Source organism: Perissodus microlepis, chromosome 4 (assembly GCF_051167445.1).
Source record: "Perissodus microlepis isolate ML-2025 ecotype Zambia chromosome 4, ASM5116744v1, whole genome shotgun sequence".
Classification (NCBI taxonomy): Eukaryota; Metazoa; Chordata; class Actinopteri; order Cichliformes; family Cichlidae; genus Perissodus; species Perissodus microlepis.
In genome coordinates this window covers 8,555,906-8,571,260 of record NC_140464.1, presented here as the reverse complement: position 1 = coordinate 8,571,260, position 15,355 = coordinate 8,555,906, and the positions used below count along the sequence as shown (strand labels likewise).

Here is a 15,355-nt window from a genome sequence, read left to right as displayed (position 1 = left end):
GAATGTTTACGGTTCATCTTTTAAAATAAAAAAAAAAAAAAAACACTTTTCAGCAAGGAAATTGCTTTATTTTTGCTTTTTTTCCACTTCAAACAACAAGAAAAAAATCAACAGAAACATTAAAATAGCAGGAATAAAACGACACTGCTCATTCACAAAGCACACGAGGGAAGAAATGACACTAAGTATTTCCTGAGAATTCTTTGTAATGCCTTAATGTTTTGGTCCCTTGCTGACAAACTGTCAATTCACTGATAACGTTTTTTAATTGATTAATGCATTCAATTTTTTAGATGCTACACTTTAAAGCTTGACCATATTTTCACTTAAGACTACATTTCACATAACACAGAATTATGATTACAGTTAATAACAAATAATTAAAGTGTTAAATACTAAATGGAACATTTATCCAAAACTATTGACACTGATATGCAGCAAGTCTTTGAACATTTCAGTGTTTTCAGAGTTTAACATCCCACTGATATGTCTGTTAATACCATGTTTCTAGCTGGAAGTGTGATTAAAACTTAAAATCTATATTTTTTTATTAGAAATTTACATTAGTGGCACCAAATTGCAGATAAAAACTTTTCTCATTGTAGAATTTTAAAGTTAAATATGAGAAACTGAAGCTGTTGAAATCAGTTGGAATATTTCAGAAAGCATTTTAATAATTAGCATGTTCATTTTAAGCTACTGCCCTTGAGAATCAATTATTGCTTGGGAATACCCAGAACTGAGGTTCCATTACATTCCAATAAATAAGTAAAACAATGAAGATTCACTGAAATCTTCTATATAAATAGTGCCTTTAAATACAACAGTGATGGTGCAAGATTTGTGTTGATTGCGTCTGACACTAATTGAATGAAATTAAGTTAAGCTGCAGCAGGATAAAATATTTCATGCAATTCCTACACAACGAAAGAAGCTCTCTGAAACCAAATAATGAAGTCATCGCACTTTTAAATTGCTCATCTCATACTCTGCAGTGATCTTTGTGTTGCAGATAAAATGTGGCTTTGACTTTCAGTTAGGTAACACTACAAGAACCTTTGTTTCATTGACCCTGCTAGCTATAGAACACTTAAAAGCAGGGCAATGTGGAGTGACTTTAATTTTATCTTCAACTCATACTTGTCGCTTGCTAAATTATAACCTAAAAGAGTATCTTTCAAATGAAGAAGGGCACTTCTCCTTGTTTGCGTCCTCCTTGATAATATGATGATCCTGGATGATGATGGGTTTTGGCAGTGTGATCTGGAGGGCACACCACAGAGCTGTGCAGAGCTTCCTAGTGGTAGCAGCTAGGTCCTTCAGAGCCACGACCACCAACAAGGTGTCTGTGAAAAAGAACACATTAGGACATGCAACATGGAACATGCATACAACATTGTCTACCACTACGTGGATTACCTCGGTCCTTTGTGAAATTAGGTCTCTGCCACTGGTGCTTGGTCATGTTCACAGCCTCCTCCTTACATCTTGCCTGTGTGACACAAATGGCCATATGATTCTTTTTCAGGGCTGTGTGGATGTTTGCTGGAAGGGGAACACCACATAGACACTCCATTTTCTCCAGAAGACTTGCCACCTGTAACACATCACAAAAAGATCAATTAAAAAAAAATATATAATAAAAGACCAATCCCAAGGAATGATGACATATCATGCATGAAAATAATACAAAATGTAAAAAAAATTAATATTGAAGTTGACTAGGTTTACAGTTAGAATGTCCAAAGGTCTTAAAACATTTCATTTCTTTTAATTTTGCTCTGACTATAGGCAATAGGTGAAAATACAATATATAGATAGATATGCATGTATATGATATGCATATTTAGACATATAAAAACAGGCTGTTAGTAAAGTGTCTAAAGACACAATTTAAAATTGGGTCTTTCCTAAGTTGTCTGTTCTATGTGGAAAGCCCCAGAGTTAGGGGGCTTTTTAATCCTTGAATGATTCATAGATTAATGCTATAAGGCTTAACAAAAAAATATTCCTCTAAAGAAATGATCATGTTAAAGCACTGGATTGGAAAGCATGTGTAAATGACTACTTTAAAAGGCATTCATAAACCCTGGAGAAATACTGCTGAAAACCACTTTTTAAAAAAAATTACAAGACAGTCTGGCTGCTTGGAAGAAAAACAAAAGAAATTGGTGGCTCAAGACTTTTGTATACTACTATAAGTTAGGTCATGTTAGTGTATTTGCCACTTATGGGGTTTTTGTTTGTTTGTTTGTTTGGTCTGGGCAATTGACACACTCCACAAAAAAATGACCAAGGCCACAATTTAAACCCATCTATTATAAATACAATGTAAGGAAACAATTAAGATTAACTGTTTGCCTTACTGGGGCAGTATTTTATATGCATGTATGATTTTTAATTAGTGCCCCTGCTTAAACAAATGTAGGAACTGAGTTGCCTGTAACTGTTAACAACTGGCAACTGCTGTGATAAAATTCCCCTGTAGGTGACAGTATATAAGCATTAAATTCAGGGCTCTCACCTTTTCTTGTTCTTTTATCTGATTAACAATGAGGTGGTCAACTCTTGTGGGATTTGGTGGAGTTTTGGGCAGGTTACTGTTGGTCACTGCTGGACTTCTTTTCTCAAGAAATGTTTTTGTAAGGATGACTTCTGTCTAAAATAGAAAATATACAAGAATATGACAACCTTAAAAAATTTTAAAGGGTAGAATTTTTTTTTATAAATACCAACAAAATATTTTTGTACATCATAAGCTGCAAACAGATTTATCTCAAGCTGATGCTAAATATTAGCAATAGAGAGATGTCTGGACCCAAGCTGACTAAAAATACATTTATGGTAAATGGTAAATGGCCTGCATTTGTATAGCGCTTTACTCAGTCCCTAAGGACCCCAAAGCGCTTTACACTACATTCAGTCATTCACACACACATTCACACACACATTCACACACTGGCAATGGCAAGCTACATTGGTTACATTACTGGTATAATTCAGTTGTATTGCACACACAAAAGCTGTATTTGTATCATGTTTCATCAGCTGAGCAAATGACCTCATTAACTTAATTTCTATAAAATAAACTTTTTTATAACTTTAGATTGAAGAGGGATTCTACTCTTAATAATCTCTAACACAAAATCAGGACTTGATGGCATACCCTTTTTCTCTCCTTCTCCAAACACCTCCACTGCTCATAACACTCATCCAGGTAGAAGTAAAGCTGAATCACTGGTCCTCCATGATTCCTTAACACTGAAGTTGTCATTGCTGAGGCCATTCCATGATAAGTATTGTCCCTTCTGTGGGTCCTAATGTCGCTGAGGTAGGAGTTGAAAGCTGCAGATTCATTAAGTGGAATCACATCATCTGCTTCCATGCCAGGAACACTACTTGCATAAGGCTGTGTGGATCTAGAGCTGAAGTTGGATTTGACAGGGATCCCCGAGTACCTCCTGGGGTCATTTACAGGATACATTAAGGGCATGAACTGCTGTACATTCCCTGCATTGACCATGCCGTTTTCACCATCAAATCTTTTATACTGCACAGTCTCCTGGAAGTCAAAGTATGGGTTTTGTGAAAGGAGCTGTGCTTCCCCCTCTCTCATGAAAGTGTTGAACTGGGGCCTCCTAGCAAAGCCCTCTCTTAGAAATCCATTTGCTTGCATTTTGCTTTTTTCTTTCTGAACCTGGGATTTTGTCTTATTCTGCAGCTGATGTTTTGAATACTGGTTTGTACTTAGATTTATGTTCTCTCTATGCACCATCTTTTTGGGGTATTGATTTGGGGGATTTAAAAGTGCAGGGAATTGCTTTGGCTGTTGGACATACTCTGTGCTTTGAGGGTAGAAACTGGGTAGATCTTGAAAGCCATCCTTTTTGAATGTTTGTTTCTTCACTCTGTTTCTTTCTCTTTGCACTGTCCCCAATTCCCCCATCAGCTGTTTTGGAATCTGATTTCCAGGAGAATTCTGTCTTGACATTGTAGGACTGGTTATTTTCCATTGTTCAGCCACGTTGTCTTCATGGTCCAAGCCCACTATCTGCTTATGCATGTTTCCCAGGTCTCCACAATACACGCCATCATTCCCATGTGTCATTAATGACTGAAAACTGCTGACCAGATGGTTAATGTGTTCTGGTACATACTGCCCATTACCATTTGGCTTTATGCTGTCCTGGATGTAGTTATCTTCATAAAAAGATTCAAAACAGGGTGTGTTGTTTTCACTTTGAGGTCTAAAAATGTCACTGATGTCAGGAAAATTATTAAAAGCCTGACCATTGACTCCTTTATTATAAGATGACATGTTGACATGTTTGTTCTGTTGCATCTGTGATGTATAGCTGCTTCCAGCATTTGGTACTGGTAGACCTGGTGGCAGCTTTTGGGGATGGGGTAGGTAGCTCTCTCCATTGAAAAGCCACTGTCGATTAGAAACAAGGCCATTCGACTGTTGCATTAGCTCACCAACATCTTTGTCTCCTGACCGATGCTGTGCTTCACTGAAACTTTCCTGAGATACATAGTTTGGAGTAAAGGAAGGGTTATGCTGCATTTTAGCCTCAGATTCTAAATACTGTAGCAGTTCTTCACTCAATGTCTTTGGAGACCAGATGGGATTGCATGTAGGTAGGGTCCTAAAAGAGGAATTGAGGAATTCCTTTAGTGACAGTAATCACAAACTATTTTAAGCAGGTAAAACTTTCACATATCTTATTCTGTTGATTATTAAATTTTACAATACACACTGTAGCATGAACTAAACTACTACATGCATCACAATAATGACATACCCTTCACTGTAGAAGCTATCCTGTGAATCTGCATCATCCAAAATATTTGACACTAGACCCTGTAGATCACTCTCACCACCATAATCAGCATTTTCAGGGGGTTTCCTTAAAGTAACAGAAAATAAATTCTTAGGAAATAACAAATAGCCGTTTTGATTGAACAAGCATTGCTGCATAGCAATGAAACTGCTTACAACTTCATTTAGGTGAATACCTGCTTTTAATGCTGGGCTGGGCACATCTAATGAGTTCATAAGGATCATCCTGAGTAGAATAAGACCAGGGCATATAGGATGCAGTGTCCTGTTCCTGCTGTGACGCACTGGGGATGGAAATGAAGGGTATTGCTACCGTACTGCCATTTCCACCTCCTGCATTAACACCCACCTGAAATAAAGAGAATCCAATCTCATATAAGGCAAACTAATGCAAATTACAACACATAAGATAAAACTTTCACAGACAATTTTAACTCTGTAAAAATACGGAATTGAAATTATTTCAAATAATTACATTTGAAATGATAATGTTAATTTATTTGCCAGTTTTTGAACTAAAATATATTGGCAAAAGCCTTTTCAGTGGGTGTTGGAGTGAGAGGGTCGCCTCTCGTTTCCAATCCTCTTCTTGAGTTTCATCAACAGGATCTCAAAGCATAGCCAGGCTGAGGGGGGGTCACTCACTTTGGGAATCTCATATTATACCACAGAGGATTTTTGCAAGGTCAAAGCGTGACCTCCCGCGTACACTGGAGCAGTTTGCAGCCAAGCATGAAATGGCTGCAATGAGAATCACCACCTCCAAATCTGAGGCCATGGCTCTCTGCTGGAAAACGGTGGTATGCTCCCTCTGTGTTGGGGGAGAGAGACTGCCTTAAGCAAGGTTCAAGAAGCAAGTATCTCGGGATCTTATCCACAAGTGATGGGAAGACAGAGTGCAAGTTGGACCAGCGGTGTGGCATCAGCAGTACTGGACTGCCTAATGAACAAAGAGCTTTTGATTTACCAATCTATCAATATCCCAACCTTCACCTAGGATCAGGTAATCTGGATAATGACCAAAAAAGTGAGGTCATGAATACAAACAGATGAAATTAGTTTCTTCCATATGGTGGCTGGGCTCAGACTTAACAGACAAGTTAAGAAGCTCAGACGTCCAGAGGAATTCCTGGAGTAGATCCCCTGCTCCTGCATGTCAAAAGGACCCAGTTAAGGTGGTTGGGAAGGTTTACAAGTACATCCAACTGGGAAGAAACCCCAGGGTAGACCTATTTATTTGACAATTTTAAAACATATCTATGCGATACAAAGAAATTTAAAAAAGAAAGAAAAACTTCCAAGAATTGCAAGCACAACTTTAGAGATCAAAATTAAAACATATTGTTTCATTCCTTAGTGTGGTTCTAATCTGAACTAAAAAATATATAAGAAAAAAAAAACTTTGGGATGAACTGCATTTTTTCTTTGTCCATAACACAAGTTAACCAATATGGTTAATTATGGAGGAAAAAAAATGATCATCAGTGAGTTGGCCTATCATAAACTCTTAAGAAATGGAGATATTTCAAATATGCAAAGTACATTAGCCTAAATTACTGCTTATTCCTGCTTACCTGACGTTGATAGCTGTGGAAGAGTGAATTTGCAAATGCGCTCTGACGTCCATCAAACGCCATTCTGAACTCCCCTTTGGTTCTTCAGTACTCGGTTACAGCTCTGGCAATGTACAAAGAACGAAACATTTTTATAAAGCCTTGCATAGTAAATTTAGACATTTAGCAGATATGGAAAATACGTTAGCAAACTACTTTTTCGGGAAAGGGAACTTTTCAGCTAGCCAACTTAGCAAACTTAACTAGCCGTTTATGTAACTGGATAAGCTAGCAAACTTTGATGATGACTTTGCTAATTTAACCCGTAGCTTTAGCCTAACGCTTTTATCAGTAAAATTTTTCTAATTTTATTTTATTTTTTAACTTTTTGGTCAGCAAAATGTACCGTTTAAACACACCTACCCGCATTTAGTCAAACAAGGCGAACTTATGGAGTTTTAACAGTTTTCTCGACAGTCATCGCCTTAATCCCTCTCGTGCCGACCTCAAGTCCACCCAGGAGATGTTCGATGTTGCCCTCGCGACCTGAAAGCACATTGGCTGAGGCTGAGGGATTATACTTTTACTCCAATTAACATCAAGCAGAAAACAAAGGGGCATAGCAACATGTAGTGGCATCCCCTCCCCCATAATTTATACCATGGTGTGGCATGGCAGGTGCTAACATAAAAAACACCTTACACAGAAACTGTGTATAAAGGCTATATAGGCTATGTTAAGCAGAACATGTAAATACTATCTCTATTATAATAATCATTTCTTCTAATATAAGTGGTAGTAGTCAGTTTTCGGTCTGCAGTTTGTTCATTAAATTAATTTTAAAATGAAGATATTATGATCTTAGTACATACAAACAAACTGAGTTACTGATGGACACTTGAAAGTGACACGAAACCCTTCTCCTATCTACATTTTAGTTCAAGGGGCGCTTGTAAAGTGTGTTCTACCACACCACTCCAGCTGTGGAGTCAATTTCAAAGCGTCTCAAAATGCAACCAGTAGACAAGAAAGTGTTCCTTCAAAATAAGAGCATGCGCATTGTAGTGGGCCTAAACGGAACAGAACTGATTTTGGTCGACAAAAGAACCCCCAAATTTGTAATGCATGGGTGCAGGTTGTTCAGGTCAGATATTGAACCCTCTTAATCCATGCAAGAATGTGGGTCCGAGATAAAAATAAAAATAAAAATAAAATTTAAAAAAAACCCACTATAATTTAGAATAAAAAGAACATTGTTAAAAGTAAAAGTACCCATTATGAAGTTCTTATTTTCTGCAAGGTTGTTGTTGATTTTTTTGTCTTAATTGTGTATAACAATAAGCGATAACAATAAAGAAAATTAAAATGAACTTAAAATAAGACTCAGATTGTGCAAAAGAGCAAATTACACATATCCCATAAATCATAGACACAGACAACAGTGGGAATGAAGAATAACAAATAAGCCTGATAGAGAATCAGCCCTGCTGCCTCCACAGTGAAGAATGGAGCAGGTGAAATGGATTGTCCATGATAATAATACATGTGTTCAGTCACCCCCTGTCACTTCCTGACTTAAATGTCTCCAGAGTCTCTGGCTCTGATGCCACAGATGCCATTGAAACTGCATAGATTGTCTGTCTTCAACCTTCAACCAAAGCTATGATTATGATTATGATGCTGATTGTTACTGTTGATGGTGGTCATGGTGTTGGGGCGGGTGTTAAAGCAAAAATATCTGAGACTCAAGTATTTTCCTTCAAAATCATACTGGGATTTTATTTTGAAAGATTGTACCAGATGTTGTGGCGTATTTCTCACTAATGCTGGCCCGAAGGGAATTTGAGTATTTAGAAGAGAAAAAAGTCAGGCAGCAGTGTTTAAGCAGAGACTAAGCAACAAAGAGAGGAGCAACTTTGCCCCCTCCTATAGAGACTTACTGTTACTGGAGAACTGATAATACGAAGGAGCTCACTAGATACATTTACAGCGACTTTATCAGGCTGTAGTTGATACTTAACCTTGGGAAGATGCGTTTTTGCAAAACTTTTTTTTTTGCGGTCCTGCTGCCCCTGCTGATATCAGCACAGTATCAAGGCGACAACGGAATAGTTGTCCCGGAACATGGATTTTGTCAGCCGATTTCGATACCTCTGTGCACGGACATTGCTTATAACCAAACCATCATGCCCAATTTAGTGGGTCATTCCAACCAGGAGGACGCAGGGCTCGAAGTGCACCAGTTTTACCCGCTCGTGAAGGTACAGTGCTCGCCAGAGTTGAAATTCTTCCTGTGTTCCATGTATGCGCCTGTTTGTACAGTTTTGGAAAAGGCCATTCCACCATGCAGATCGATTTGTGAGAGGGCCAAGCAGGGCTGCGAGGCTCTTATGAACAAGTTTGGCTTTCAGTGGCCGGACCGATTGCGCTGCGAAAACTTCCCTGTGCTGGGAGATGGACAAATCTGCGTGGGCCAAAATGACTCCTCCACTGCCACCGTCCCTCCGGTTATATCTGTTCCAGGAACGTCGGATGTCTCCATAATCCCCCCACGTGGAAGGCCATTCCATTGCCCGTCTGTTCTTAAAGTTCCCCCATATTTGAATTATAAATTTTTAGAAGAGAAGGACTGTGCCGCTCCCTGTGAGTCATCTAGGAGCGGTGGGAAAATGTTTTTCAGTGATAAAGAAATTCATTTCTCGCGCATATGGATTCTAGTTTGGTCTGTGCTTTGTTGTGCATCTACGTTATTCACAGTAACCACTTATTTAGTTGACATGCAACGCTTCAGATACCCAGAGCGTCCCATCATCTTCTTGTCTGGCTGTTACACTATGGTCTCCATTGCCTACATAGCAGGCTTCTTCCTCGGTGATAGGGTGGCGTGCAATGACAGCTTCACCCCTGATGGCTATAAGACCATAGTCCAAGGCACCAAAAAAGAAGGCTGTACTATCCTCTTCATGATGCTCTATTTCTTCAGCATGGCCAGCTCCATATGGTGGGTCATTCTATCGCTCACCTGGTTCCTGGCTGCAGGTATGAAATGGGGCCACGAGGCCATTGAAGCTAACTCTCAGTATTTTCACTTGGCAGCCTGGGCAGTGCCAGCTGTCAAGACCATTAGCATCCTGGCCATTGGGCAGATTGAAGGTGATGTGCTCAGCGGAGTCTGCTTTGTGAGTCTCAGCAACCTGGATCCTCTGCGGGGCTTTGTTTTGGCCCCTCTCTTCATTTATCTTTTCATCGGCACCTCTTTCTTGCTGGCTGGCTTTGTGTCACTGTTCAGAATCCGCACCATCATGAAACACGATGGCACCAAGACGGAGAAGCTGGAGCGATTAATGGTACGGATCGGGGTATTCAGCGTGCTCTACACGGTCCCTGCCACCATTGTTATTGCATGCTTCTTCTATGAGCAAGCCTTTCGGCCCCACTGGGAGCACAGCTGGGTCAGCCACAACTGCAGGAGCCTGGCCATTCCCTGCCCTATGCATCCTGGACCCCACATGACACCAGACTTCACCGTCTTCATGATCAAATATCTGATGACCCTGATAGTGGGCATCACCTCTGGTTTCTGGATCTGGTCTGGAAAGACTCTGAACTCCTGGCATAAGTTTTACACAAGGCTGACAAATGGCAAACACGGAGAGACCACTGTGTAGAGTGAAAGCACATGAGTGTTGCTGGGATTATTATTTGTTTTATTATCTATACCTCATGTCATAGGTAAGTAGCACAGTGTGTAGCTGTAGCATTTGTGTTTGCCTCAGCTTTCTAGTCACACTTGCATGCCAAACTGAGGGTTGGATTTTGAGAAAAACACAAGCTGGATAAACACAGACTGAACCTGACTGTGTGAACAAATAACAATCATGGCTATGGATGCCATGTGCTGATTGCTCTCCTCACCTTCTCTGGTTCCTTTCTTAAAGCCTCCATAAACTCTGGGGAGTGATGATCCAGCAGACAATAGAACACAGACTGAATGACTGATTTGAATTTTTTTGAACTCTTGCAAAAACATTTCATGTACAGTTTTACAAAATTGTAAATAGTATTTGTAAAAACACGACATTATATTATTGTATTTAAAAAGTAAATACTTTACCTTATCTGCTAGTGTACTCAAACTACGTAATTTTGCACTGTATGAATGCCACAAGCCCAGACAAAGACATGCCTGTTTTTTGTTCTTTTTGTGTTTTCCTTTTCTGTTAATTTGTGATTATAGATTAGAACATTGTGTTGTTACTCTTAATTTACGGAAAACGTGTGCAGAGTCTCTGCAGAATTTACAGATATCAACTCATGACTATGAATTTTGAACTTGTGGTTAAACAGGAACATCATGCTTTGTGTGAGGTTTTTTTTCTCATCTTTCTGCTCTTATATGTGTTCAGTATTGTTTTAATAATTAAACCCTGTTGTTAACGTGTGATTTTCTTTAATTAAACCACAGCCACATTGTTTTCTCAAGGGGTGAGGGTTGTATCACACCTGAACATCTGTTGCCTCAGACTGACGGGCAACAGTTAAAGTGATTATTGAACACAGAACTATCCCCCAGGGAAATACAAGGAATCCACGTACATTGAGCCTGTCAGTATAAACACAATTCACCTGTTAATCACTTACTCTGTCAGTAAATTGTAAAATATTTAACATCTGTGTGGTGTGGGGTGGGGGGGGTTGTGCCTAAGCAACTAATGCCACCATGTAGGAATGCAGCAGGGAACATCTTCACACATGTACATTAACATTGCGTTCGAGTGCTGAACAAAACCAAGAAACTTTTTTTTTTTTTTTTGCCTGTTGTGTAAACTAATGGGAATCTTCTGGCAAGCCAAGCCTGTGCTGTTGCATAGGTGTGAAAATGTTCCCGCTTGTGCGGTCGGTGAAGGCGGAAGAAAAATATTCCGATTTGCTGTTGTTACTTCTCTGGACTCTCTGTGTATTGTAGCAAGTTGGAATCCCCCAAGCTGCTCGTGGCTGAAACTCAATCGTCTCTGCAGTGATGTCATGAAGTAGATGGATGTGTAAGAGAAAGCTGATCCCTGTGCCTCAGAGCAGAAGCTCTTGGCTAGAGGCATGCATATAGTGTATGCATATAGTATGTACTGTTAGTGAGTGAGTGAGTTAGTCTGCACCTCTCTGGATAATATTCTAATTTGAGTTACCTTTTCGACTTATATCGCGACCAATGGGTTGTTATATTTATTTGATGTTTGTCTTTTTTATATCCTCACCAAGGGTTTAATAAAGACGGGTTGTAATAACAGATGGGTAAGAGTGATTAAAGGTAAGAACAGAGACTCTAAGGGGGGAAAACCATAAATCTACCTGCCTCCTCTATTCTGCCCTTTTACACCCTCTATGTCTCCACCCTCCCTGCCTCTCTCCGCTCAGATGAATGGGGGGAATGTGAGTGAGTCAGTGGAGCAGTGCTGGGCCTTTGCCTAGTGACAGACAGTCTCCTGTGCTGCTCACTTCAAAGTGCCGCTGAAACCTGACAAGCTTCATGTAAACAGTACTGCCTGGCCCGAAGGCCCACTTCCTGCGCTATACTCAGCTTAATGGCTGGCTTGTTTGGCTTTGCACTGAAGCAGAGAAACGAATGAAGTGTGAGAATGAAGAGAGGCGGTATGTGGGTGGGGTCCTAGTGGTGAAGAGAGTGAGATTGTTTTAGGATTTAGGGGAGGAGGGATTTGGAGAGCGTGATGGAAAATTCAGAATTATTTGGTTGCTTTTGTCTTGCAGAGGGGGAAAAAAAACAAAGAGAGAAAGAAAATGAGAATCCAAATGAGGAGAGACATAATTGTGATTTGGCAAATATTCTGAGAACAAAAGCCTTTGATCGCAAACCATCAAAACTAAATAGAATCAGATGCTGCTCCTAGTAACTTGTCCCACAAAAATAAATTGTAAAATATACTCTGTGAGTAAGTCTTTAATGTTTTCTATGCCCAGTGACCTATCTGGGGTAGTTCAATACAGATTCTACTTGGTGGACTTCACAATCTCTATCCACGGAGAGAACAGTTTAAAAATGTGAAGCATTAGTTGGAGTTTTATGCCTAAAACTTTAACTTTATGCATAAAACTGTTAATATTATCTACACAAGCGTTGGTAACTATCCAGAGTAAATTCTGCTCTTTAATGTTGTTTCCAAGTTTCTCGGAAGCTGCAGTCTCATGTTGTTGGTCTCTGATCTTAAATCTTGCATGCAGTTGGTTCCAGCTTGCTTGGGGGCAAGAAGGGACAAGTCAAGGATCATGAAGACAGGAAGAATGTTTCTAGAGTTGATATTATGGTGTCGCTCCTATTAGACGAAGGTCTAGGCATGTCGGAAAAGGATCGTGTTGTTAGTCAGTGTTCTCACAGGTTCTGTAGATCCATTTTTTGAGCATGCTCTAATGTACTATGAACATTTTCTTAGCTTGTAACTTTTTATCCAGCCTATGAAAGTGCTTCAACCAGACAAAGGACCAAGAAAAAGAGGAAAATGGTTAGAAAAAAAGGAAAGGAAGAAAAAGGGATCCAGACATGTAGTAAGCCTGTTTCTAATCAAATCTTGGCACAAAATCAAGAAGGAACCCATGCTCAGAAGGCTGGATTAGTTGCAGTCATACATTATCCTAACCATAGGAGAGTAGCTGAGGTTTTCCAGAGCACATACTCTATCTATTTGTCTTATATTACCTTGAAGTCTCAAGAGGACATGCCATATGTTCTTTCTCCTCATGCCATTTGCTTTCAGAGTGGAATCAAGTGTAACAAATTGGCAGAAATATGATGGTTTAAATGTGTATTTCAGCTTCTGACTTTGATTCAGGGCTTCCAGCCATAAAGGGTCACAGTGAAGAGGTGTCTTTCTTTTGGTCGTCTTTAAAATAATTTTCTAATTCCTGACTTTTTTCCCCTTCATTGTTACCTCACAAGCCATGATATTTGAAGAATTACATTACTTAGTACAAATAACTTTGCTGATTTAAAAAAAGTGATTTAAAATATCCATTTACTTTAATATTAATATGGTTATTACACCACCCACAACCATGGATTGAAAAGTGAAAGGCTGTGGCACCCACGATGTGGGACGGAGAGATTTTGCCGGTCTTTCCTCCCTACTGCTGTTAGACTCTACAACATGGTCTCTGCAGAGGACCACACACAAAAATCTCATACACAATTGTAACTCTCGCCCTGTCTCCTGGATGTGCGATTTTCCCTATGTAACAAAGTATTTATGTTTATTTATACTCTCTATTTGTATAGTACTTATCCCACTGTATATAGTATTCTTTCTATTTTGTATAGTATGTTATTCTGTTTATCTTATTCTATTCTATTCTTTTTCTCTTAATTTTTTACTGCTCCTGTACTTCTGCCGTGACCAAAAATTTCCCACGTGTGGAACTAATAAAGGTTTCTCTTATCTTATCAGTGAAAGGAGATGATAATGGGGTCTGTAGGCATACATCATTTCTAACAAGATGTCCAGCTCTTCTTATTAGCGATCACTACACTTTGTTGACTTCATCCTTATAGTGAACACAGTTAAAACTAGAAAGTGTACCCGCCTTTACTTTCTCGTTGTCTGATTTTTATTGACATGTATCTGTGTGCTATTGTATGCTCATAAGCGCACAGACAATGCAAAGGTGGCTTTGACAAGAATTCAAAAATAAACTGTTGAGATTGACACTGTGATGTTGGGGGAGTTTATTTAGTCCCCTGCCTTCAAGGACAAGGGTCCAGAATCAGTGTAGAAAGTAGGGGAGTGGCTCAGAGCCTTTCCAGCTGCCGAGCCGAGAGGTGCCGACAGCTGCATGACTGATATTTTGGGAGCCTGCAGTAGGCCTGGGATAATAATGGTCTTGATTGAGAGGAGTGTGTTTGAAGTAAAAGGAATGGTTAATGTGCATCTAGACACCACACTGTGTACACAACCATGTCTCTCTCATAAACTGTCAGAATGATGGCACAAGTAGCAAATGATAACACACACAGTGTTAGAGACTAAAGCACGGGTTTTTCTGCTACTGTGTTGTGTTTTTTTCACAGCTGAACATATTTATTTTTGTAAAGCTGCAAATTTAAATGTTATGGAGACTATGAATGTATTCACAATGTATGCACACGATAAAGCCCAAAAATATAAATTTGTGTTACAAAACTTGTGGTCCTGTCGCCAGGCAGACAGCTTTACACAGATATAGACAGGCCCCACACCACTTAGAGCTTTAAAAACCAACAATAAAATCTGAACATCAAATCTAAAACTAACAGGTAACTACTGAAATCGTGCAAAGGACTGGTGTAATGTGGTCGCTCCTTTTGTGTTAAAAGCCGTTGGAGCATCATTCAGAGTTGACTGCAGTCTGTGTATGGTATGGTAACTGATTCCTGAGTAAAGTGCATTGCAGTAATCAATTCTAGAAGAAATAAGATCATGAGTGACCTTTAAATAGGACTGCAACAGGAATGGTACAATTTTTGATTTCTGTCAAAACTGAATGAAACAGGACATCATGACATTAGACACCTGTGTACCCAATGGAGTCAAAGATTATCTTCAAATTGCAAGCCTCTTTGCAAATATTTTTGAGACATAGACCAGAGCTATGGGAGGAAGGTGCAGTTATGATTGTTTCATTTTTTTAGTCATTCAGCTTAAGGAAGATTTTAGACGTCCAGATTCTAACTTCTTCTACACAAGACCTAATGTATAAGTTATCAATAGTACCAGGTTGAAACATAGAGTTGTGTATTGTTTGCATAGCAATGAAAATCTATACTGTGTTTCTGAAGCATTCATCCAACCAGAAGTATGTAGGTTGTTTAAAAAATGGAGGATCAAAGACAGATCCCTGGGGGACTCTGTAAGAAAATAGTGCATAAAAAGAAGAGGCATCACTGATCCTTACGGAGAATGACCTGCTAGAAAGATAT

At 39.3% G+C, this 15,355-nt stretch overlaps 2 protein-coding genes across 3 annotated transcripts; one reads left to right on the top strand and one right to left on the bottom strand.

Moving 5' to 3' along the window:
- Nucleotides 1-56: 56 nt before the first annotated feature.
- Nucleotides 57-7,354, bottom strand: meioc (meiosis specific with coiled-coil domain). 2 transcript variants are annotated; one of them, XM_084925440.1, is made up of 9 exons: nucleotides 7,269-7,354; nucleotides 6,820-6,942; nucleotides 6,418-6,520; nucleotides 5,020-5,192; nucleotides 4,806-4,910; nucleotides 3,167-4,649; nucleotides 2,525-2,659; nucleotides 1,420-1,597; nucleotides 57-1,346 (listed from the first exon to the last, which is right to left on the bottom strand). In XM_084925440.1, the coding sequence occupies exons 3-9, from the start codon at nucleotides 6,478-6,480 to the stop codon at nucleotides 1,156-1,158; spliced, it is 2,328 nt and encodes a 775-aa protein (XP_084781566.1). In that variant the 5' UTR covers nucleotides 6,481-6,520; nucleotides 6,820-6,942; nucleotides 7,269-7,354; the 3' UTR covers nucleotides 57-1,155. The 2 variants fall into 2 exon arrangements, with proteins under 2 accessions (XP_084781566.1, XP_084781567.1); XM_084925441.1 differs by lacking the exon at nucleotides 7,269-7,354 and having other exon boundaries at nucleotides 6,820-6,992.
- An 884-nt stretch (nucleotides 7,355-8,238) lies between these two features.
- LOC146388254 (frizzled-2-like) lies at nucleotides 8,239-11,068 on the top strand. The gene has a single exon (XM_084925439.1). It carries the CDS (start codon nucleotides 8,427-8,429, stop codon nucleotides 10,062-10,064), a length of 1,638 nt encoding a protein of 545 aa, XP_084781565.1. The 5' UTR covers nucleotides 8,239-8,426; the 3' UTR covers nucleotides 10,065-11,068.
- The last annotated feature ends 4,287 nt before the right edge of the window (nucleotides 11,069-15,355 follow it).

Bases quoted from the DNA above. Each gene is read 5' to 3' on its own strand.
- meioc (XM_084925440.1), bottom strand. From the start codon at position 6,480: ATGGCGTTTGATGGACGTCAGAGCGCATTTGCAAATTCACTCTTCCAC. The intron at 1,598-2,524 runs GTGAGAGCCCTG...GATGTGTTACAG, and splicing joins AGATAAAAGAACAAGAAAAG to GTGGCAAGTCTTCTGGAGAA. The intron at 1,347-1,419 runs GTAATCCACGTA...TCTTTTTCACAG, and splicing joins TAATTTCACAAAGGACCGAG to ACACCTTGTTGGTGGTCGTG.
- LOC146388254 (XM_084925439.1), top strand. From the start codon at position 8,427: ATGCGTTTTTGCAAAACTTTTTTTTTTGCGGTCCTGCTGCCCCTGCTG.